We start from the raw sequence: 25,889 nt of genomic DNA, 5'->3' as shown, positions 1-25,889 counted from the left end.
TCAAATTTTATTTATATATATTTGAAAAATGGTACCCATATATATATATATATATATATATATATAAGCATAATCCTAGATTAGACATCATTTGAAATTTTATGTTCTATTATTCTATTTAGTAGTGTGATAATTTTCTCATTGTTTCCTTTCAGATGCCATCTCAGCAGATATTATTTATTCCACTTCACATTGTGAATCTTCTATAAATTTGAATAAATGATTCTAAAATGTGTATATCAGAAACTTAACAACTTAATCTTAGTACATATCTTTGTACATGACATTTTTATTGTACTATTGAATTTAAAATGATATTATTTTTTATTGAATGCATGTGATATATATCGAACACACTATATTTAAACCAATGCTTGTACATAAATATTTGCTGCCAAAGTTTGTTAAAAGTCAATTATATTACATTGCGTCTAGTGCAGGATGAACATTTATCCCACCATTCTATCGATGGTACTTCTTTCGTTTTTTATGCGAAATAAAATTGAACTTGATTGTTATCAGTCACAGATATGTGTCTCCATGACTTCATTATGGTTCTTGATATGGGGATACCAGTTGAGTTCAGTTTATTAAATAATGTTCTGTGGAAGACTGAATCCATTCGATAACTGACTCTCGTTTGCGGGTAGGAATTCTAGAAACTGGGAGATGGAGGTGTTCAGATTCAGATAAATTAAAGGGACAATATGATAATAGATCTATGTGAATTAGCGCAAGTTCAAACAAATATCGGGACTTCGACTTATCGAGCAGATGCCAGAATCGATTGTCAGTATTGAAAAATGAATGGATTTCAAATAATCTACACACCATGTCGACTTGAGAATCGATACTGTAAATCTCCGCTCAATATGGCGCATCACCATTACGGCAAGTTAAATATAAAGCACACTGATCTATCTACACAAAGAAGCAAAGCACATATAGGCATGAAGCATTGTTATTATGACGATCCTTAGGTTTTGTCGTGGTGTATTTTAGCTATTTGTATTTTACCCTAAATTTAAAAATGAACATTTGCCCGACGAAAAACATTTAGATTGACCTCGAAAAACATCTAGATTGAAATATAAGACACCTAGAAAATATCTTGAAAGTGATTCAAGAGTCTTGCTGCACACTAACACAAATATATTTCCGTAACGTTTCATCTGACCGAGGTCAGACTTCTTCAGGCATACGTAGTTCAACTATAACAAGAAAATCAGTTAGAAAAGCATTTAACTGCTCTTCTTGTTTCACCTTTTCAACTTACGAAACACAGATGATAAACCGATATTAAACAAAGTCAACCACACATGTCATTTCAATCAGATGGCCCGAATCTCACGTGTTCCTCCTAACAAAACTAAATTTTTCAAAGGCATTGTACTTTAACTACCGATTTAAGCACTTTGGAACTTGATAGTAAAATAAGGGAATAATTCAGAACAGAACAATGAAACGTGCTTGACACCATAGGATGGCATGGTGAAAGAAGCGTATTTCATGTGACAGACTATAGTATTATTAAAAAAAAATACGAATTTTAAAAGACATAATATTTTACGTCGAGCGAGAAACTTCAGACACCGAAATCACAAACAAACTAGGTTGAACCAAAACATAAGAGTAAATTAAAATGACAGATAATATCACATCTGCCTGAATTGTTGTCAGCGGCCCCCAATCGCCCAGTTTGACAGCCAGCGCCCCCTCATTGCCCAAATCGCCATCAGTGCCCCTTCACGGCCGGTTCGCTACGCATGAGTGATGCGTTACTACGTCATCAGTTTGCTATATTTTGAAGCTTACGGAAGAGGATTTCAGTTCGAATTTATTTGCGTATTTAGAGGAGTTTTGTTGGTTGAAATAAATGAAAATATATATTGATGCATTAGGATAAAGTAGGGGGTCGTGGCATCTGAGTACCCGACGTTGGACAATAAAACATTATTTGCAATTAATTTAGATAAAATTTTACCTTTCACTACACCCGGTTTCCGAAAATACGAAGTTATACCGCAAAACAATGCGTTTTGTTACATTTATTTTCCGCTGCCAATAAAATACATATATCTTGGATTTCGAGTAGCTGATAAAATCGTTCTTATCGCCCAAACGCGATACACGCCTGGTCGAGTGTTGGGCGGTAATTTAGTCGACGATAAATTAAAATAGTTGGCACACGTGGTATGTATAACCAAGATGACTGGGAATTAAAATTTGGTAACAGAAATCAATTTGTCTCAAGATGTTATTTTATAAGTTTTGCTCGCAGAAGCAATCGATTTCTGTCAAGTGCACAAGACATTCAAACAATATATAACGACTTCATATCAGTCCGATAACCTACATCCCCATTAAACATCGGTTACAGCCAGATAGCTGAGGACTACACGCGCCACAAAATCGCGTTGAGAGAATACCATGACGCATCACTCAAGCGTAACGAGAGAACTGTGTAACATAAATGAACAAAGACAAAAACAGCGTGGGGACTATATTAAGTTAACTATGAAAAAACGGTGTTTTCTAATATTTATATGGACGACACAAGACATATTATCTCGTAATAGAAAAGTCAGTGCAGCTTCAATGAGAATAAGAATGTTTCTGTCGCGCATGACAACCGTCAGGACCGGATTTTCAGGTCAATGAAAGTCATCAGCAGGCAATTCTATTTGTTAGGTCTCGTTCAACATTGACGCCATAAAAGTTTTATAAATTTATTATGACGTCATAGTACCAATACATACAAAGGTTTTATGACATTATGACGTCATAGTACCAATACATACAACTGTTTTATGACGTAATGAATAAATTGTGTGTGAAACATGACATTTTATAAATTCATTCATTCGGCTGTTATTTTTAACCTTCTTTAAACGGGAATATTTTGAATGAAAAAATGTGAAATGAAACAAATTAACTTCTTAAAAATTATAAACTGTTGAGTTTTGGAACACGCCATGAAAAATTAAGAACTGATTAAAAATGAAAAACACTTTAAAACCCAAAGCCTTGCCTGTTGGTAAATCCAGCCGTATCGTGTTAGTTTACATCTATTATCATCATGTTTTCACGGGTCTACGATAAGCCAGGTGATTCCATATTGAAGTTGAAATTCATATGTCCCGATCCTGACCATATGAGTTAGTTACAGGAATGGGCAGACACAAAGTTTAATAAATTTTTGACAATTATTTGAATCTTGTACGTTTATTCATCGATATACTTCTTCTTCAATTACAAATAAATAAATAGAAAATCATATAATTGTCTCATAATCTTCCCAAGCAATATGAATGGAATTCCTGACAAAGAGTACGAAATAGATGACGGTCTTTACACAATAGATGACGGTGAGCAGAATAAATTATACACTTATGAAAACACAGGTTCTTCATTGCCATGGAAAGAGTTGTGAGTTGTATATCTGAGTGCTTAGTTATTCATCTATCGTTACAAGTCTAATTTATATAATGGTCTTGTTTTTTTATATATATATATATTAGTATATCCATATAATCTTTATATAGACATCGCTAAATGATTAGAATCTTAAATATACTTTTTGATATTCATGTATTTCCTCTTCTCTCCGACAATTCTCTGTTCTGGCTAATAAAAACTGATTCAAAGTTTAGCCAGTTCGCATATGTTTCATTTATTTTTAAATATATATTTATTAAAAATTCATAGCACTTGGTATGAAGATTTTTTTTATACATAAAACAGTTTCTTTGAATTTTTTTGATAGAGCTTAATGAATGTAGAACAAATCGTGCTGTCCTAACAAGCATATACATAAAATCAGAATATTCACACTACTTTCATTTCGAATTGATTACATCCAGAATAGTTATAAAATCAGTCCAATTATGCCAATTTTTCGGTTCATTAGTGCGCAAGCGTTGGAAAATTCAAAATTACTCAGTGATTTTCATTTCTTCATGTTATGTAATGATTCGCATAAGCCCGAATGTCAATTCGCGTTATATTCATCTTATTCGCTTCTAAAATATCTCTTCCATAAACATACTGTTGTATTTATACCTTTTTAGCCAAAAAATAAGCTCATTCTAAATTTAAAATAAATGCATGCACTGAACTTGTTTTACTGCCATTAATAAATAGTTTATTTATTTAATTTTATTTAGGTATAGCTCGATTGTCTCCACCAACGCCTACTCCTCGTTCCTCTTACCAACAAGAACCTCCACCATACAAGTCAACCAACAAAAGACGATTGATAATAGAAATCATTATGGCAGTGATCATAATTGTCCTACTCATTGTACTTTTGGTTATGATGAATGCCGGATCAGAGGTATTTCAAAGTGAATGGCATGATTTATATACAAAATAAAACTGAATAATTACGTTCATAAGCTTAAATTTTTGTTGTTTTCATATATGTGATACCTTGAAAATTGGTGATCGTGGCCGATGTGTTTTTATCTACAACATGTCATCACATACGCTTTTCATAAAAACACCTATTTACCTTCAATGATTTCTGTTTTCTAGGACTTGATATCTTTTGACTTGCTTTCTGCTAGCATTAATGTAAACCAGTGGTGAACTAACTGTGGCACGTGAAGAATTTAGTAAATTCCTCGAGCAGATACTTAGAAAAACAGAAAATAGTCGATATGAATCGAATTAATACAATACTTTAAACTTAGATTATTTAATATTTTACGCAAACAGACATGGTTGGTTAAATTGTAAACGAGAATATTACATAGAATCCATCTTCAATTTCGTTGTAACGACGCACTGCGGCTTGCTGTTTACGACTTGTCGCGTCTATTATCATCGACATAATTACACTCGTGAAATGGTAATCAGAGCCCGACGTCATGAAATCTGTCAAGCAAATCGCTGAAATGATGCTTTCAGGAATGATGCGTCGAACCACATTACAGGGTGTGGTTGGATACAGTCAGCGGGCCGGTCAAAATCTCGTCGCGAGCCGGATCCAGCCCGCGGGCCGTATGTTGCTCACCCCTGTTATAGCGGCATCTCGACAAATAGAACTTATACGCTTCTAAAAAGCCACGACTGAAGTTTCCATCACTGAAAACGTCGACAGGCAATGATGCTGTCTGTAGGTTAGTGATGGCCAACCTGCTTTAGAACGCGATCGACTAAAATCTTCAAAATAGCTTGCGATCGACTGATCGGTAAGAAGGTCATACACAAAAACCAATGAGTACTGGATATACAGATAACTAAACATACGCATACAAAAAATTTCACCGCTCCAAAAAGTTCGGCGCCGTGGGGTGCATTTTTAATAAAACTGCAGCAAAAATTTGTATTTTTGTGTTATATTTGATTTGTAAATTTGATTATGTAATTGTACCTGGTGTACGCTTTCATCATTTTTAAGAATCATTCAAATCACACAATTCAGATCTAAGGCCTGAATCGTGAGTGTTGAAAATTCCTTAAAAACACTTGGCAAGTATCCATGTATATACTATCTGAGCAGCAAAAAATAAATATTCTCAAAACCATAAATGTTACATTTCCCAATTCCCTAGTCCGATTCGTCACTCGCTTGGAATTAGGAAAAAATGGGCATTCTGATACCATTGTTACCGTTGCATAATATACTTTTCCACACTACTCTTGGAGTAGGACAACAACTTTCGCATACTACAGAAGTCATACATAGTACGATCGTTTCTCAGATATTCCCAGACACACGGTATTCGGCAAGTTCATTTCTGAACATTGGCAGCGGCGAAAATTTCATTTGGTATGTAATAATATGCTCAATCGGGCTTTCCCAAACTCAAATACCGCATGTGTATTTGGCGTACATTACTGTATTCTACTTGTTTTGAAACACACAACAGGCTGTATGAAACTGGTCCAGGGCAATTTTTTGGGGTTTTTCATAAGTTCACTTAAAATCAGACGCGATCGACTACTCGAGAATTGGCGATCGACCGGTCGATCGAAGTGTTGGCCACCCCCACCCACCAATTATTTTTCCTAACTCAGTCACGAGTAAGGTGAAGAACACAGTAAAGATATCTTGTGAAAAGATCAACTGTTTGAATTTCAGCTTTCTAGCTAAATACCAACACCCCAATAATCTTTTGGAGTTAAATTGAAAACAGTAGCTTACTATTTGAAAACTTTTTAGACGGAAAAGATGCCACCACCCACACCAAAAATTAGATCTTGCATGCACTTGAGAGATAACGGGAAAACAGCAAGTGGATTTTATCACATTAAACCTGATGATGATTTCAAACCAATTGAGGTAGACATTGATATAATATCGAAATTCATTGTAATATACCGGTATATATATTGCGTTATTTTGCCTTTTTTTAAGTGCTATCGAAGTTAACTTATGGATTGTTACTTGTTGCTGTTTTTGCCAAGACAAAAGTATGCTTTTTTCAATCGTTGGCCAAAGTTTTATTCAGATAAAAATATTAGTGAAAGACTACATTATTTTCTAATTTCACTTTGAGTTTTATGTAGTTGATAGAGATCGTTTTTAACAAATGCGATAACCCGGTGATTGAGTGCTCATATAACGTTGTACGGTGGTGTGGCACCGTATCAATGCCTAAATATTTGGAGCCAAAGGCTATGCAATTTGTTATAGTAAACAACTATGCCATGTATAACTAGAGAATTAGGCCAAGGTGTATTAGGAAGAAAAATAACGTTCCAGTTAAAGCTAATAATTACTATAACAAACATCTAAGCATCGTTATTTCAGACTTACTGCGATATGTCGACTGACGGAGGAGGGTGGACATTGGTTGCCAGTGTACATGAAAAAGATATAATGGGCAAATGTGATATTGATGATCGTTGGACAACCTTTTCATCTGGCGAATATGGTGAAGTCATAATATATATATGTATATATATATATAAATAAATTTCAGCATATATGGTATACCCAGTTTGAAATTTCTAACAACTCTACATATTGGTAATCAAAATAAATCAATCTAATAATTATTAGATTAATTATATTTAATTGAGTAATCAATTACTAACTGAATTGGGGTTGAAAATTGTTCAAAAAGAAAGCCACATGTAAGTTACTCGTGATATACATGTCAGAAGCTATGAAGCTAATTAGCATCAGAAAACTATTATTACCACATAGTATAGGGAAGCCCCTACTAAGAAATTTATCATAACAAAAGCTTTGCAGAAAAATTTGAATTATTATGATATAAAACGAACACATTTTCAATATTATAATTAAGTTTAAACAAAGCCTATACACAACCCACCATAGCTGAGCATTGAAAGCAACATATTTATCTGAAGATTTTTCCGACTTGCTGCAAGTGTAGGAAGGCCATTTTACCATTCCGTTATAATTAACCAACTCATTGTATATAGCATACAGAATTAACAAAAAAAAAATTCAAATAAAATTATACATAATAATAACTTCAGTTGAAACCGCCTGGGCAAACAAAAAAGTGTTTGGTGATGTCATGAACTGCACTGATGATGATTACAAAAATTCTGCATACTTTTCTTCTAAGGTAAGTATTATATTGATTACTGTTTTTAGTGTGCTTTTAATCATTCACTATGAGTTCAAAAAGTATTTAGTCAAATTTAAAAAAACGATTGGATTTATTGAGCTATAATAGAAATATGTTTTCATGTGACATGACCCCAGAGTTGTTTTATTGTATATGAAGAAGATCCTTGTCCCTTGATTTGTCGTTGATATTGTTGACTTGCCCTTTTCCCTTTCCCTCCAACAATAGGTTTCAAATTTTTGTTGTTGAAGATCAAAGTATCTTGGAAAGGGTTAGATTTTTCAGACTTTAGTAGGCTTAACCGGATCCTTCATTTCATGCCAAACTTGTCTGATTTAACTTGTTTGGGTATCACGTTTGTTCGCGTAGTATAGCTCTTTCTTGAATCCCCAACGCTCCGGTTTGTGACCTTATCTTATCGGTATAAAATGATGTGTGATTCAGGTAATAGTTGTCTAGATCAGCGTTTCCCAAACCTTTTCGGCCACGGAACACTTAAACTTTTTATGTAGCGGTGTAATGTAGCGGTGCGCAATGTGTTTTCGTGGCGAGACAAATGCGCCGCGGAAACTAACAGAATTGTCTTACATACCTAAAATATGATTGAATATTTTACATATTGCATGTGTTATAAATGTTTTATTGTTTCTTAATTTAAATGAATCAATTCTGAATGTCGTTTAATTTCCATTACGTAGTGTTTGCCCCTAATGCTACGTCTAATCAGGGGCGGATTATGCCCCTTTGGTGCCCTAAGCACTGAAGACTTTGGTGCCCCTTATGTGTAATTTAATTATAAAAACAATAAACCACATAAGAGTATTATCCATTAAAAATAATCACAACCAACAGTAAATAAAACAACTTTAACGATTATTTTTAGGTTTTTCAACTGTTATATATAGCCGATATACGGTATATATCGGCCGTTTACTGCCAATATGATATATCGGCAAACACGCACTATCGGGCCGATATATCGGTTGAGTTCAAATCCTGAGGGAGTGTGACAATACAGATTCATGCTTCCAGTCTCACCGTGAATTGAAATACCAAAGGATACAAGTCACAACTGTAGTTTGAATTTATACCGGTACCTAGTAGTCTACCTCAGGGTGGTTGCTAGGTTGAAGGATCGCAAAAATTTTTTAGAGGTCTCGCGGGCCGCAAGTCAGAGAAAACCTAAAAGTGATCGAAATATCGCGAGTTTACTTACTTTAATTTTAATAAACAAAGAGAGTTTACCGTTCTAATCAGACTATTATTATGTTGCATGGGTGGCGTTCTTTTAAAGAAGATATATGAAACCTTCAGTTATATTAAAATTAATTACCGAGAATTACCGTTGTATTTTCCGCATCTCGCATTTAATGTCGCTTCAAATTATATTCTTTTGTTGCAGATATTACTTAAAATCAAACCAGACACCGTGTGATGAGCAAGGAAATACGTTTCCGCTGTGTTTTCCTTATTTCACCTTTCTTGTGACACTCATTTTATTACGAATTGTTATATTTGAGTAGGGCCTAATATAAAAACTTGCAGTGTGACCAAGCTTAGTGCCATCGTCAAATAACAACCAAGCCCGTCTAAGTTGGTATTAGGAACCTAGCTAAAAAACTGGATTGCGCGGCATTAAGTCGGCTTTGCGTCACTACTGTCACATGCTTGAAAACAGATGAGTGTTTTACTAAAATAAAGGCACATAGCGTTAGAAAAAAGGGTTTGAATCTCGGGATCCCAACCCTAGTTGGAATAGCTAAGAAAAAAAAACTCAAAAACGTTCTTCTATTAGATACAAATATGCGCTGAAATTGTTCTGTGGGTCGCACGGAATGTATCAGCATGACAGAGTTTGGATCACCCTGGTCTACCTTATCAAAAAAACTCCCGACTTCGCTGACCACTAGATCGTTAAAATGCGATCGTGGAACCGCCACATTGTGCAAATAGTTCATTGGTCCAATTGAATCCAATTGCTGAAGAGAAAATAAATATTTTTAAAACAAAAATGCAGCAACAAGGAGAATACTAGGAAGAAAAAACAACAACAATTTACGAAAACGACTCATAGGCACATCTCTGTGTCCAATAAACAAATTTCAGTGTTTATTTTTAATAAAGAAGTTAATATGATACTTGAAGACGAAAAATAAGCGAACATTTTGAAGTTTGAGTCGTCTGGTGAACTCGTAATATTTTCATAAACACCGATAAACTATATTCCTGCTCTAAGTCTAAACTATAAATTCTGCTCTAAAATTCTGTGGTGCCCCTCTTTGCTTGGTGCCCTAAGCACGTGCTTATATTGTTTAATGGTTAATCCAGCGCTGCGTCTAATGGAGATAGAAGTATTTGCGCAATTTCGCGACCTGCACTTTATTTATCTACATTACTGAATAGAGTTTAGCGAAAATGAGTAATTTTCTTAGCATTTCAATGTTAAACCAGGCAGAGATGGAGGTAGAAGAATTAACTATTTGCCCTTATTCCCTACACATACTTGTTTGCCTATAGCAAAGCCAAAAGGATTGCTGTGAATTTGATAATAAACTTGACAATCAACAAGTTAGGTCGACGGTTAACGACAATGCTACTACTCCACCCTAGTTAGTCTACTTTTTTGCCGACGGTGACACAATATCGAAAGGTCAGTTGGGCGACAACTTCACGTTCCATAGATCGCCATGGCGACCATTTTAGACGTAATTTGGATTTCTTTTCCACGGAACACTTCGAAGACACTAGTGTTCCACGGAACACAGTTTGGAAAACGCTAGTCTAGATCAGTGATTCCCAAAGTGGGCAATATCGCCCCCCGGTGGGCGAAAACGATACAGAGGGGGGCGAAAAAGTCGAAGGGGGCGATTTCGCGAAACCTGGTTTTGTTCGGTACATCGGGCACTTTATTACGGTACTCTTCGTGCTTTCGTAGGTTTGAATCACGTGTGCGATTATCACACGCGAAAGGATTGCTGGACTCGTCTCCGCCGTAAGACACGGTAGTTTGCGTATCCCAGTGGTCAACAAAATACGGCCGGAGTAAAATAATCTGGCCCGGGACGCTTCACTGAATGGACGTTTCCCCGACCTTTGACCCCGGGAAATTCTTCCTAACTTTACCATTTTAAAATTTTCGGTGCTTATTTTAAGAGTGGTTTCGCCAGTTGTCGTCTGTAAAATGGGGTATTTCAAACTATCGTTCTAATTCATACCATTCAACAATTTTTTTTTTGAAATTACCGGTAAAAAATTTTAGCCTAGTCTATCACAGCTATTTCTACTCTAATTTTTGATTACTGCAATCAAACTGAAACTCCTAGGAAGACAAAGTGATCATTAAATTATTTGATTTTTTGTTAAATTTCCGAAACACAACTAAAAACAAATATAATCCAAAAACCGAGAAATCGAGGTAATGTTTACGACCAAGCCTAAAAATCTGTCTGAGCGAGAAAAGCGTCTGAGCGGATGCGAAAGGGGGCATTGTTACGTTTATTTTGCATCTTGCCGATTGGCCAATGTCACGAAGTAAAAAAGGAAGTCTATGTCCGGGAAAACATCCAATATACAAACAAAAAGGCGGTTTTGACGATAAATCAATTTTATTTATAATCTGCGCTCGAGGAGCAAACTACATTTTTTACGTAACAGAACTAATCGTGAGACACCTTTAGACTAAATTATATTTTATCCTAACAATTTAGTGAACAGCTGCTACTCGTTTAACGAGCCTACAATTCAATTATAATTAGACAAATGGTAACACGCAGAAAAGTTGATGCTGAGTGCAGGGGTTCAAAATCGCAGTAAATATTCAAATATATTGCAATGCAATAACGAAATAAAATTCATATTCTATTCGAGAGATTCATCACTGCTTAATGTTTGTAAGAATTATTTCCGCAGAAAGTTCAATGACGTCATAGCAAACAAAAACAAATCTCACAGAGCTAACAGAAATATTTAAAATGAATAAAAGTAACAGCCTTCTGGGGAAAAATTTTATCTTAAACCATTAAAAATTTCAAAGCAATTGGTCCAGTGATCAAAGAGAAAAGCGGTTTTTTAATATTTCCACTAGGTGTCAAAAAAGTGTCAAAAAACAACAAGAACAACAAAACGATCGTTATGTCCACTAAACGTGTCCAACAAGCAAAGAACTAGGATTAGTGATGCCCATTTAGAAACTGTTCCTTGGCGTCGTAAAGCTATCAAGCGTGATGCAGCAACAAGGCAGTGTCACATCAAATGTCATTGTAATAATTTTTAAAAGGACGACGACGACGTTGAGTTCATGAATTGTCGCAGTTTTCGCGCGCTGTTCCGTTTTTAACTTTCAGAAAGTATATGCGACCCGCAAAAGACTAGCAACCCTTAATTTTGTCCCGCGAGCGACATAAAATTTGCCGACCTCTGGGCCGCAGCCGATAGTCGGAAACAGCTTTTTCCACATCCGAGTCCACGAATCAAAAACAAATGGCTGATTAATTCTATGGAATGGTGATCGGACTGGAGGCCATGGTAGGATGAGAAATCGAGAGTGAATTTCACCGAAGATCGTTATATATCATGTATTTTGTTGCAGGTCATCAGGCTGTAGGGATGAATGAGGTGTACGAAAATCATTATCAAAAGTTTGGGAAAATTAACTTTGTTTTCATTATTTTAATGTGAAATGGGGTGAATTTGGGGAGTTAAATGTAATAAGGTAGGCACACGGCGGTTTTTGAGAAGGTAGAACCCTGGATTCTTTCATTTCCGACCTCTTATATGGTACAAAAGGGGTTTTCAGCCGTGCTACTATTGCTATCAAAACAGCGAAATCGCCTTTTTACCAGTAAACGGGTGATTTAAGATTGTGTCTGACGAAAATGTCACCTAATAAATAAAACTCGCTGAAGAACACCAAGCATATCCATCTCATTAAAAAACACTATGATATATGATGTGTCTTCTTATTTGGTCTGTAATATATTCGTTTCTGACTTCACATTTTTCTGCAGTGCTGGGGGGCGATGAAGTTATATAAACTACTTTAGGGGGGCGATGGTACAAAAAGTTTGGGAACCACTGGTCTAGATGATTATATTTTCTTTTAGGGATATTTGGGGGGAAGGTATTAAAGATCGTCTTGATAAGTGTCGTATCGTCTCTCGATGTCGTCATGTCTTAACCATCTCCTGTATTCCGTGTCTACAACAGTAAATTACTTCAACAACGTTCAACGTGTTTTTATTGGCTAAATTCTAACCATCTTACACACAAGTAATTATTGATATGTTGAAGGCTAATTCATTCCATTACAAACATTTCCAGGCAAAGGACGTAATGATATGGCACGTCCCACCAGAACCATCAAACAGAACGATGGAAATGAGAGCAACACTCCGATACAGAACAACGGATCATTTTCTACACACAACTGGTGGGAATTTAAAATCACTGTTTGGAGAGATGTATCCGTTGCAATTTGATGCTGGTAAATTTTATTTATTTTTTCATAATGCCATATTTCTTTTTTATAAATATGATTTATCTAGTGGGAAGAAAAATGATCTAGCCTATTTATGGTTGCGCAGTGGATATGCTTCAGATGACTGCAAACCCTTCAAAAAAATCGACAAGAATTTGAGTGGACAAACTTTGGTATACAAAAATAACTGCAATGTTAGATTTGTTGAATATAAAAAAGTATCTTTTTGATACTGCTATACTACTTACTGTGTATTCACATCATTTTACCGAGATTCAGGTTCAACAGACATTGATGCCTTTTGAATAAACTTCAGACTTCCATCAAATATCGCCAGGTTATCCAAAATGGCCATGTCCGAAATTACAATGGACAACAACAGTAGTTTTATATTCAGTATAAAGTTGGAACGTGAATTCCGATCCACGTTGTTGTAGTGGAGTCCTATTTCTTTATTTGCACCCGCACCCGCCTTGAAGAATTATGCGCGATCTCCCAGCTCGAACTATATTCATCAAGCTCCACATAAGAGTAAAATGTTGCTACAGCATAGAAACTTGAAGACCAACGATAAAACTAATTTATAACGACACGGATGAACTATTATAAATAAACAATGAAAGAATGATAAAATAAAATTCACAGTAACAAGCAATAATAGCCAATACTTAATAGTACCTAACTTTATACCTAAATTTATATGACATATTTCACGAAACGCGCACCCCTATGGTAAAATAAATTCAAGACAAATCTCAATATTAAACGACACTTTAACAATTCCACAGTGCCGTATAGAACAAAGAATCAGAAAGCGTTATCTCAAAACCCGGGGAAAAAGTTTCACTCCCTACGTCTTCACTATGGCGCAATAATGAGTCACTGTCAACAGGAAATTGAGATTGAGATTGTTGAGATAATAGAGAAATATAAATGGTCAAAAGTGTGAGGCGTGCGAGGTGAAATCTAACATTCAGATTGTCAATGGTTGTGATCTCTTCATACCAGTTACTTCTATTTGAATTGGTAATTTAGAATGAGATATCCTATCTTATTTCAGTTTACCCAGAAAAACTAAGTCAATCAGGAGATGACACGGACAGGGTGCTTGATGTTTTGATTGGTCATGCGACTCACATGAAAAACAAAATACCAGATTGGTTTTCATACAAAAATTTATATCACTCTGCCCAGAGTGGCAGCATGAGGGGCGGGAGCAACAGTTTGTACCAGTATTATGGAAACCAGGTGAGATTGCTTTTATATTGAATTTTTGAAAATATATTTTCAAACTTATTAAGGATTTTTGTTATGGGTAAGCATCCTGATAAAAAGCAGAGAATATGTTGGATTGTAGCATTATCAAGTTAGAGGGATTAAGTTAATAATATCATTGTAAACAGTAAATCGTGATCTGCTGGTCTGCAAACCTTAAAAATTATTCGAATCTCAGTTCCAGGCTAAAGAATTGATCAAATACTAAAATAATCGTATAAATTTGTATAGTAGCACACGGATATCAGTTCTAAAACATTGTGAATTTGAACATTGGACAGACCCAAATACTATAGTCCTGCCTCTGTAGTCCGCATTGGCTCAGTAGATGGAGTGTTAGTCCAGACTTATTAAATTCGTGATTCTTTATTCAAAAATTATAAATTCGACTGGTTGTTTTGGTCCCTATCCTCTTTAGGCTTGCACGTAATTGACAAAAATCAATTCCGTAATTACGGCAAAATCAATTACGTAATGACCCCGTAATTGCGATATTTTTCCACGCATTTAAACCTATCGTAACAACCAATTGAATCCACTTTTTTTCCGAATGGGACATTGAAGTTGGGTTTTCCTATTCTTGGCAGTACTACACACCGGCGGCAGATGTTAAAGACAACTATCAAGGAGTGAATTCAAATTAATTTTATTCTGATTTTTATCTTTTGTGTTAGCTTTGGTTTTTCTTTATCACCTTCGCAAATTAACCGTCCCATTTTTATGCGATCAATTTTATTTTATCATTACCGACACTGGTATACGGATATTTATGGAAACGATAGTTTTTTAAAACCACCTGAGTACTGAATAAAAATTACGGGTTTCTAATTTATTAACCAACAACGATTTCCTCGCGACGAAGACTTGTTTTTGCAGCGTTTTCTGCATTATCCGACATTACTGCCTTGTTAGCATTTTTATAATAATAATTATTGATGTCGACTTATTGACGATATTCCTATTACCATGCTTCATTTTACATTCAATCATTTCGCGGACTGAATGTTTATAACATTATTTGCGATAAATTTAGATCAAATATTATTTATTTGCGTATAATTTAAATACCGAACTTATATGACATGCCTTCTCCGAAAATACAAAGTTATATCGCAAAACAATGCATTTTGTGACATTTATTTTACACTCACAACATTTATTTGCTAACTCAAGTCGGCGATCCTATCGGCCAAGATTGACAAAAGTTTGGTCGAGTGCCGGTGGTATTCAAGTCGACGATAAATCAAAATAAGTTGCCGCATTTGGTAAGACAGTTAATCATATATGGCCGAAATATTGAGAGGAATTGTGAAAAACATCATGAGCAAGGCCAAGTCCGGACTGATATATAACGATAAAACCGTTAACAGAACATCAAGATTTTGTAATAGAAAATGGATCTCGCACAGAATAAACACACAGGCTCATATTTATTTATATATGATAGCAGTTAAATTTTCAACGGTCCGCGAGGAATCCGTCGTTTTGGTTCATTACGCAATCTCTCTTTTGTCGTCATATTGCTATTTGATAAGCGCGACATTAATTATCATGGCGAGGTATTGGCGCGAGTGATCAATCGCTCTTTTCGCTTATTTGGTTCCAATTCGTCGCGAAAGCTCTTCGTTAAATTTCACAAGATAGTCGTGTTGAAAGGTTATGGATATTTTCCTGTTTATACCCCAAGTCTGAAATGAAACAGCCAAAAATAATATGATATTCCATGTTCATATATCAAGTGTCGATATTAACAATAAAGAATGGTTAAGCATTGCTAATCCACACTTGGTGGGGAATTCCCACTATTCAAACGCGTGACTATAAAATAGAATAAAATAGTAATATGATATTCCATGTTCATATATCAAGTGTCGATATTAACAATAAAGAATGGTTAAGCATTGCTAATCCACACTTGGTGGGGAATTCCCACTATTCAAACGCGTGACTATAAAATAGAATAAAATAGAAACGGAACATATATACCATAAGTAACGGAAAATTGGAACAAGTAAATAATAAATAAAAGTAAAATGGATACAAATGTTTGATAGACCATGTTTGATAGATTGATCTCCTGCGTTCATTAGTCATTTCACCCGAAGAAGTTGAAACCGGGCGTGTTAGCGTCCATCTGTCTTAACACAATTCTTCCCCCTATCTACGGTTATATGTACATTGGCCATGGCCATGCTAGATAAGATGCGAGAGAAGTTGAAACCAGGTGTGTTGGCGTCAATCGGTCTCAACGCAATTCTATCCCTTATCTACGGTTAAGTTGCGGGAGAAGTTAAAACCAAGTGTGTTGGCGTCAAACGGCCCTACTCAGTTCTTGCCCCATTAACTACGTTAATAATTTACATTGGCCACGCCAGATAAATTGATAATAGGTTAGTAAATGGCAACGCGTCATGCCTTCCTTCACCTACGTAACAAGAGAGAGAAAAACGGCTGCGAATACCGGAACTCTAACTTCTTCTACTTGTTGAGCTTTCATTTTCGCAATCGACGAAATTGACTGCTTTGAAGAAAGCTCGTTTCAATGCAATAATTACGACTTTACGTAATTCGTAACTTCCCTTCCGTAACTCCAAATAATTACGTAATTCCGTAAATCCGTAAATTACGTGCAAGCCTAATCCTCTTACGAAACATGCGAACAATACAAATTATTGAAATACTTTATTATCTTGCTGCAAAGATGGGAATCATCTCATAAAAACCTTACTTAGAATTCAGCTACGATAGAAATCTGGTCTGCAAGGGACTGTGAAACAGTCATAGCATTTGTAGATGGCTCGTGCTTTTTATTCGTTCGGGTTGTACAATTTATCTTGGCTAGGTTTGATTATTCGCATATCCCAACGTTCAAAGTTAGCAATCGCCAACGACCTCATCGCGGTTTTATACTCAAACGTTTTCCACAATTTTAATTCACGATTTTAGTAATCTTGAAGCTTCTCATTGATTTTATTCAAACTATATTTTGTTTCCAGGTGTCGGTCTATGTGGATAGTCCTTTTCAATCTCTTGTTGTTACATATGGAAAAAAATTCACGTATGTACTGATTGTTGGTACCATCTAATTCTATCGTATTTCAATATAGTTAATTAGCGGTTGAAATAGTATGACTCATTGAATTAATTAAACATCAATTGAGCAAAATGCTATTTTTTTCAACAGCGTCAATAGTTCCATTAAAATATATAAATGACGGACGTCTTTTATTCTGTGCTCTACTCTTGGAGTCTATCCATTCTGTAGCATTATGCTATGGAGAGCTCTAAAATTCAGGTTTTGCGTTTTATGTGTGAGCGCACCGTAAGTCATCGTATTTTATTATAATAAACCTAACAGCTGGGAACTTCATATCCAAGAAAATATTGGGTTTTAATAAAAAAAAAATTGGCTTTAGTATATTGTGATCCTCAGAACTGTCGTCCGTATGTTGGTAATAGGCCCACACCTAACTAACTGCATGAATAAGTAAAGTTTATGGGGCATACTTATTCCATGGCCATCAGCTTATGATTACAATAATCTAACACTGCCGGTTATTTAGTTGCGGGATTCGCAATTTAGCTACACTAACATGATGCGCATCGCATAGATCCAATACACTACTTTTCGAAAGCTAAATTAAATGCTAGTCCTCACGTGGGACGCACGATGCCCATTTTCTGCGGCCGTCTAGTGCCTATCAAAAAGACAAGAACGGTTTCGGTGATTATCACGACATTGCAAAAAGGAAACGAGCAAATTTTTCGAAAAGACGCGATGGAAGGTTAGATATAGAACTTTCCGCACCTCTCAAATTTAATATTATTTGTATTTTGTATATTATTTGTGGCTCAGAATTGGTGATTCAACCGGAAATAGTGCCGAAACGGAGCCATTCATTTTTGCGTTGGCATTTAAGAACAAAGATGGAAGAAAAAATTTGAGAATAAACGTGAGTCTGAGATCATAGTTTTGCCAGTTTACGAATATACTTGGGTTTCTTCATTTCATTTCTTTGACAGACACATATATATTTATATATATATATATATATGAGCGTTTTTTTCAAACTAAACGGCCCCGTTCATTGTTGGGGTACTATCGCCCTAGTTTGCGTGTTCTAACCCAGTACTATTAAACGTAGTTTAGCGGAGTAATCCCACTGACTCCTTCAGAGGTCAATAAGCAAACAAGCATTGTGATACCAAATCTTCGTATATTGCAAAGTTGTTTGATCAAAATAAAATCCAAGGAAGGAAAATTGAAATATACACTTAAAACTTAATACAAGCTATACAGGTGAAATCCAAAACAGTAATCCAACGAAAAGAGCATCAAAATATTAGATTCACTCAAATCTCGGACGGACGTCGGAAATACGTTCAAGATTGGTCGTTACAAAGAAACTTTGCTTGAGGCTTTGCTTGCCGAAATAATTTATTTTCAGGGAAATAGGGAAAATGACCTATTTCATTGAATTCAACATGGCATTACTACAAAGGGGTTAAATGACATTAAAATACATAGTAAGTAGTAACATTCCACATTAGATTGTTTTTCATAGTTTGGCTAAGTATTTTAAATTAAGGATTATCACGAATAAAAAAGCTCAAAAACAAAGTTTGTACAGCCATGAGTGTAACAGATTTTATTGATCGTGTACTTGTTATAATTTTAATGTGTAATGAAGTTGCCAGCGTTACCCGGAGTGAAATATTTAATTTTGCCACGTCTATATATTTTTGTCCCCGAGACAAACTTAAAAGTTGCATTTTTCTTTATTTATATTCCGTCATTGATAATAGCATCCTAATTATCTCACATGACAATCAGTCATAAGATATCAGCATCGAAGAAATATAGCAAGTAAAACTGATTGCTAATTGCAATATATGCGGCTTGAATTCTATATAAAACAGAGAAGCTCTGAAGAAAAATAGATTAAGGGTGATACTGTGAGATTTTTGTTTGTTTCAGACAAACACAAATCGCATCAATTCTAATCGGTTCATCAGTGTTAAAGGTAGTTTAACAAAGGGCAGCTTCCAATTGGATTATCTAACACCCATAGCTTATTCAACTGCAAGTACGTATCCAGAGCTTGGGGAATATTTCTTTGTTGTTCACAGCGAAAAGGTAATTTATGAGGTATTTTAAATTGATAAAAAGTAGCCTACTAAATTATGACATGGTGTCATGAGCGAGATCAAAAAAATTCAAACTACACTGAGAATAGGTGATGAAAATATCATCAATGCTTCACACGTGCATCGTTTGATCACAATCTATTCCATATGTTGTAATTGATGTTATGTGAAAATTCATAGTGCCCGTATTTTGGAAAGTTTATTCCAGCATGCTTTCGGGATAGTTCTGTATCAACCACCTACATAAAATACATCTTAGCTGAAAAGGATTTTATTTATATATGTTATGTTACTATATATTACATTGCTATATACATAACACATGTTTGTGTGTGTGTTTGTATTTAGATAGTTTAAATATAATTGTGATTCACTCACCACTCTTTTTTTAATTTTATATTCGCAGTATTGGAATTCTGTAAAACCAACGGAGTTACGAAAATTATTTCGAAGTCAATATAATACAAGAGTTCAATTCTCTGGAAAACCTGCAAATGTCGTCATAGGTTATCTTTTATTGACAAGGTAGAAATATTGAAATGCATAACTGAATATTTCATTTTTCGAAAAAGCTATCAAAGTGATTGGGTGTGCAGAAACATAACATACCAAGTTGTGAACAATTCAGATATTTGAATCGCGAATATATCTCACGAGTAGCCGCACATGAAATTACGTCATAATGTAAAAATTAATTAATTTATCCTGCTGGCCCAAATCAGTTAATCACGATTGTGTGGGAATGTTCATGAGCTGGATACCAAAATTTATGTTTTCGACGTTATGTTCAAACGCGCATTCACTCGCAAAAAAGGGAGAAACTAATGTGAGTTTATATCATAACGCTCCAATCTCATCACTTGCCAAACCTTTTTTAACTGTGTATGACCAACTAACTTTGAGGAAGTAAAAGATCTAGAACAAACAACTCAAGCGCTTGGGGTAAAAACGAGCCTGGATGCATTCCAGGGATGTCCGGGTATGCTTTTCGTCAAAGAGATAACGCGGAAAGCCCATGTTTATCGGCTGGAAAACAGTAGGCTACCTCAAATTAGTTTTACGCATCAGAATAGCCTACTCCATACACAATGTACTGAAAAGAGGGTGTCTCCAAAATGACGTTTCCCACTGGTCCCACTTGTACCAAGTGTCCCAGTTGTACCTCTTGGTACCATGTTACGTCATGATTTTAGATCTACTACGGGTTTGGGAACTGCTTGTGTTAGCCAAGTGAATATCCTTGCCCATAAGCTTCCGTCCCTTTACACAACTTGATGTATAAAGAAGGCAAACAAAATTAATTACCTCCATACTGGTACACATACTTTTGAAGCGCCTAATTGTTTACAGGAAAAATGGAAAGAAAATTGAAAAATCGCATCTTGATGATCTGTCAACTTATATTCTGGATATATTCATGCCATTGGAGGATTTATTTGGTCCGAGTGAGTGTTGGTTTTTCATTTTAATTGTAAACGATAGCAGCGTAGACTTATCGCACAATTCTGCGCTTGCTCTCAGAGATAAGTAAGCATTAACATTAGGCAACTCGATTTTTCTCAAAAGCGCTATCCTTCTGAAATTCGATAACTCAGTTCCCAATATTCCTTTTATAGTTGTATTGATTTCCCAAACATTGTTCTGAAGACCTTTTGCTACAAAACTTGCAATTACAAATTATTTATAGTTATCCTTCTGTTGTTATCTGAAGGTAGAATAATGAGCATTGGCGCCACCAAAAATATTCTTCAAGGACCTGTGTATTCTTATGGTGCTCCCGAAGTATGTGCTCCAAGATGGCACCCAACCTGAACATAGTATGTGTATCAGGTTTGGGGTATCAGGTTGTGCGCACATACGTCTGGAGCGCTATTTTTATTTATGAACAAATTAGGCAATCTTTTTTATTTCATTGCTGGTTTTACAAGGAGGAACGTTTTTTAATGTTGCTTTAATAAATTTGTAATATTACTATTAGCCAAGGTTGTGTCATTTATCTTTCGATTGTGTATTCAGGAAAAGCTGTTCAGGATGGACTGCTCGCTCCGATAACATTCGATAAAGGAAGTGATACCGATATCATGAATATGATTCCGCCAAACTTCAAGAAATATGTTGAACCTGGTTATCTACAGTTTCGAGCCTATGCTGATAATGGATACCCAAATGCCATATGCCCTGGAGACAGGTAATCTTATTCACTGTTTTGCCTACCTGTTTTAGAGAATTCATTGTATATTGCCACTCAGTAAACATGTTGTTCGCTATGTCTTAGCTTTGTATGAAATGGAAATAACATATCGGGTGGAACGTAACAACAATATGATATGTATCAGATCTTGATAGCTGATTGGTAGTGCATGCAGTAGGCTACATTTTACATTTCACAGACTTTGTGAAAACTTTATATCTTTAAGAATTGCGTTTTATATGTTTTCCACTGCAATATATATCTGATATTTAGTTTATTGCGTGTTTCATTCAAATTAATTTTTTTTACTTAGAATGAAAGTGAATTCACCTCAGCATATCTGCATTGGAGGACTTGCAAACAGCTTGAATAAGTTTGGAACTTGCAGCGATTTTACAGGTAACTCGATCAACGTGCATTATCAGATTAATGACGATGTGTATGTAATACTTGTATCTATATGAAATTACTGCATTAGAATCATTCAGTAGTTTTTTTTACCCTACAATTAAATTTTTGTTGCCTAGGCTGGGCGGGAAAAAGCGGCGACACCATAGATAACGACGATGCAACTGGACATGCGCATTCGCAGGATGATATCTCGTCATCAATATTAATTTTTTACCGTTAGAAAACATTAAGGAAAAGCGACATTTTGAATAACTAGAAAACTTTTCATTCCTCTTTCTAGTTGTAATAAGCAAAGACTTCACTCAAACTTTTTTTTTGTAAATTTGTGAAACATTTTAAGAGTAGATAATTATCAATTTGTTTCAAAGTATAATTTTTATTGTTGACGCTCTATCCCGTGAGCCGTAGATTGCCGACCCCTGCTTTAAACAAATTGCGCGTTGATTCTATCCATGCTTTCAAGTTATAAATATTCAATTAATGAACCGAACCAAACTGTGATTTACTAACTTTAATTTAAAAAACAAAACAGAGTTTGTTGAAATGCATGATCCTTAGTCAACGCATTGTGGCAGAAAGATAGTAGAAATCATAATATGTAAGAAATTGGGTGACAAACCTTCCCAAAAGATAGTTTCTCCCTTATCGATGGTTGCTTGCACGGGCCTTTGTACGAAATGAATGCGCGCAAATAAATGCGTACGGATGTTTCTCCGATCATCGAATTCCTTGTTTATTTTCATAACGATGACCGAATATATCAGGATATATCACTACTCAAGCAGAAAACAAAAGCCATATATTTGTAATAAAAATGACCCCGCACCAAGAAAGGAAGCTTGGCCATGCAATTGTCAGAATGTAAACAGCTATTCATAGAAAATACCATCCAAGTAGGCTATGTCAGTTACCATATGATAAAGCAAACAAAATATATATATATATATATATATATATTGATACGAATGTTTTCACAAGATTGGATTGAAACAAGACTAATTATAATTTGAAGGAGGTATAAAATAGCTCCACAGCACGCCTAACCACTTGTAATTAGCAGTTGCAGGAACTATAACAGGATTACTATAGTTGTTCAACATTCTCATGAAAATACAATGTGCCGGTGAGGAGTGTCCCAACTTTTAGTCATGAACCGTCAACAAGAAATAAATTTTTCTTGAGGTTTGGTGTTTGATTGCTTCAAAACTATTAACACATAGCTAATTTCACACAAAAAGACTTGTACGCCTTGTTTTTTTGTCTTGCCTGTCGCTCAGGATCCAATTGAGTGGAATCTCTCTTATTCCATTGTGATAAAGCTTAATTAAAAGGATAGAATGGTCAATGGTGTCAAAAGCTTTAGGAATATTTCAAGAGCATGTTGCTTTCCTTCAAACGCATTTGTTAATTTATGTACCAAGATATTAGCAGCCATAGCAGTGGGAGTGTAACTTGCGGGAACCAAACTAATGCGAGTAGAAAAGATTATTGCTTTCAAAATGATTTGACATCTTGCTATACATTATTTTTCCAAGGATTTTGGGTAACGACGGAAGAAGACTGATAGGCCTACAGTTTCCAAGATCAGAAACATTACCCCTTTTTTAAAGAAGAAGAACTTTACTGTTTTAAAGCGGGTCTTACTACTTACTGAATACAGCGCGAAACACCGCAAAACAGCGCAAAAAAGCGCGAAACAGCGCAAAATAGCGCGAAACAGCGCAAAAGAGAGGAAAACAGCGCGAAACAGAAGGAAACCAGCGCAAAACAGAGGAAAACAGCGCAAAACAGGAGACGCAGTCATTACCACCTCCTGCCACGAAAGAACCACGGCGCCTCACGCCGTGGTTTTATGGCGCTATTTCCGGCATATTTACAAGGTTATGTACCGGATTATAGGTCATCATGCGAAATTTTATCTACCTTTTTGGTGCTCCAGAAGTATGTGCAGCAATATGTCGCACAACCTGAATCCGCTACACACACACACACACATACTATTTTCAGGTTGTGCGCCATCTTGGTGCACATACTTCTGGAGGTCCCTTTTTACCTAACCCCAAAGCCAACCATATCCATATGGAAAATGTTCTAAATTATGGTACCCAAAATGTGTCACCAGCAGGGGCAGACCTGCCATTACAGCATCAAAGTCCTTGTACAGCATTACTGGCTACATACGTTGGTTTGGGGTTTTTAATTTGCTGCCGTGGTACACCAACTCAAAACAAGGTGCCCCGAACTCATTGCAAAATTTATTTCTGCTTCACACTGTTTCCCTCTGTTTTGCGCTGTTTCCACACTGTTTTGCGCTGTTTCCCTCTGTTTTGCGGTGTTTTGCGCCCTTTGCGGTGTTTCGCGCTGTATTCAGTAAGTAGTAAGACCGTTTTAAAGCTTTTCATGCAGGGGTCGGCCACCTACGGCCCGCGGGCCGGATCCGACCCGCGGAGCAATATAATCCGGCCCGCGACGCTTCACTGAATTATAGTAACCAATTATAGCTGTTTTGTCAATCATGCGTGAATAGAATCATTTTCAAATTAAATGAACTTTTTAATCAATATACTATTATCCATCAACATAATGTTGATCAATGCCAATGGTATTAGGTATATATTATAACGATAAAAGAAAATAAGTATTTAAAGAATTATTAAAACAAGGCTGATATCATACTTTTGCAAGAAACTCATAGTACTCTTGATATAGAAAAAATAGATGGGGTAAATAATGGAGGTGGGGAAATCCCTGTGGAATTCAGAATCATCAAATTCAAAGGGAGTGGCAATTTTGTTTCAGTCAAAACTATGTGAAGAAAAATATGATAATCTTAAATGGGATACAATGTAAGAATGTTGATTGCTGAATTGAAAATTTATAGAGAGTAAATTTATATAGGAAATATATATTCTCCTTGTTGAACAAACATGAAAACACAGAATAACTTTGATGATAACTCATATCAATTCATAGATTCTAATTTATCAATAAGTTTAGAAGGAGATGCAAACTGTATGCACGACAGTCACAGAGACCGAATACCCGTCCCAAAATACCAAAACAAAAAAAGAATACGTTCCTAGGTTACTGAATAAACTGCTAAAATGCAATATTTTAATCGATTCATCTGGAATGTTGATAAATTCTAATAATTTTATACATGGCGTAATAATACAACACAAGATAGGCTTGATCGGATATGTTGACCAATAAGTGCAACACATATTATTAATTATAATTGTGAGCCTAATATATTTTAGGATCATGACATGTATTCAATTGAAATTCAAATTAATACAACAATAGAAGAAAGGGGGTACTGGAAAAAAAGAATACAAGCATATACAAATCGAAATAATTTCAAACTAAAACAGAATTGTGGAGTGAAATCAAAAAAAATCTAAGATCTTTTAATTAAATATATACTAAGTTAAATCATCCCAAAAAGCCGAGAAAGATTATAATGAGGATATGAAAGAACCTGAGCTATTTCCTATGCCCTCTAAGATCGAAAAAAAATCAATGAAATGATTGGAAAATTTATATTTGATCGACCATCAGAACTAAAAATTGAGACGTTATGTGAAGCAAAGAATACAGGTGACTATGTCATAATAACTATTGCTGCAGATGACCTACCTATGTGTATTTTGTGACGGGGACGCAGAATTTATTTCGCGTTTATTTTAATTAAACAATTATGTCTTTTCTATTATCATGAAAATAATTAACAGTGGTAACTTAATGATATTATTAGATTTTGGACACAAAATTTGTTTGCATTTATTCAATATAGAAAAGTATGCTATTATTTTGTTGATATGTACTGCAACAT

General features: G+C 35.3%; 1 protein-coding gene across 3 annotated transcripts; it reads left to right on the top strand.

Moving 5' to 3' along the window:
* The first annotated feature begins 51 nt into the window (after positions 1 to 51).
* On the top strand, positions 52 to 24,640 carry LOC120328764 (uncharacterized). 3 transcript variants are annotated; one of them, XM_078114584.1, is made up of 15 exons: positions 52 to 3,368; positions 4,167 to 4,336; positions 6,170 to 6,289; positions 6,761 to 6,884; positions 7,459 to 7,550; positions 12,873 to 13,035; positions 14,090 to 14,277; positions 17,301 to 17,362; positions 18,161 to 18,257; positions 19,283 to 19,453; positions 19,859 to 19,977; positions 20,803 to 20,897; positions 21,469 to 21,640; positions 21,957 to 22,042; positions 22,171 to 24,640. In XM_078114584.1, the coding sequence occupies exons 1-15, from the start codon at positions 3,308 to 3,310 to the stop codon at positions 22,272 to 22,274; spliced, it is 1,824 nt and encodes a 607-aa protein (XP_077970710.1). In that variant the 5' UTR covers positions 52 to 3,307; the 3' UTR covers positions 22,275 to 24,640. The 3 variants fall into 3 exon arrangements, with proteins under 3 accessions (XP_077970710.1, XP_077970711.1, XP_077970712.1); XM_078114585.1 differs by having other exon boundaries at positions 3,353 to 3,429; positions 19,283 to 19,441; positions 22,171 to 24,639; XM_078114586.1 differs by lacking the exon at positions 19,283 to 19,453 and having other exon boundaries at positions 3,353 to 3,429.
* Positions 24,641 to 25,889: the final 1,249 nt, after the last annotated feature.

Source organism: Styela clava, chromosome 7 (assembly GCF_964204865.1).
Source record: "Styela clava chromosome 7, kaStyClav1.hap1.2, whole genome shotgun sequence".
NCBI classification, from domain to species: Eukaryota; Metazoa; Chordata; class Ascidiacea; order Stolidobranchia; family Styelidae; genus Styela; species Styela clava.
The sequence above is the reverse complement of the archived record's forward strand: the minus strand, read 5'-3'. Positions and strand labels throughout refer to the sequence as shown.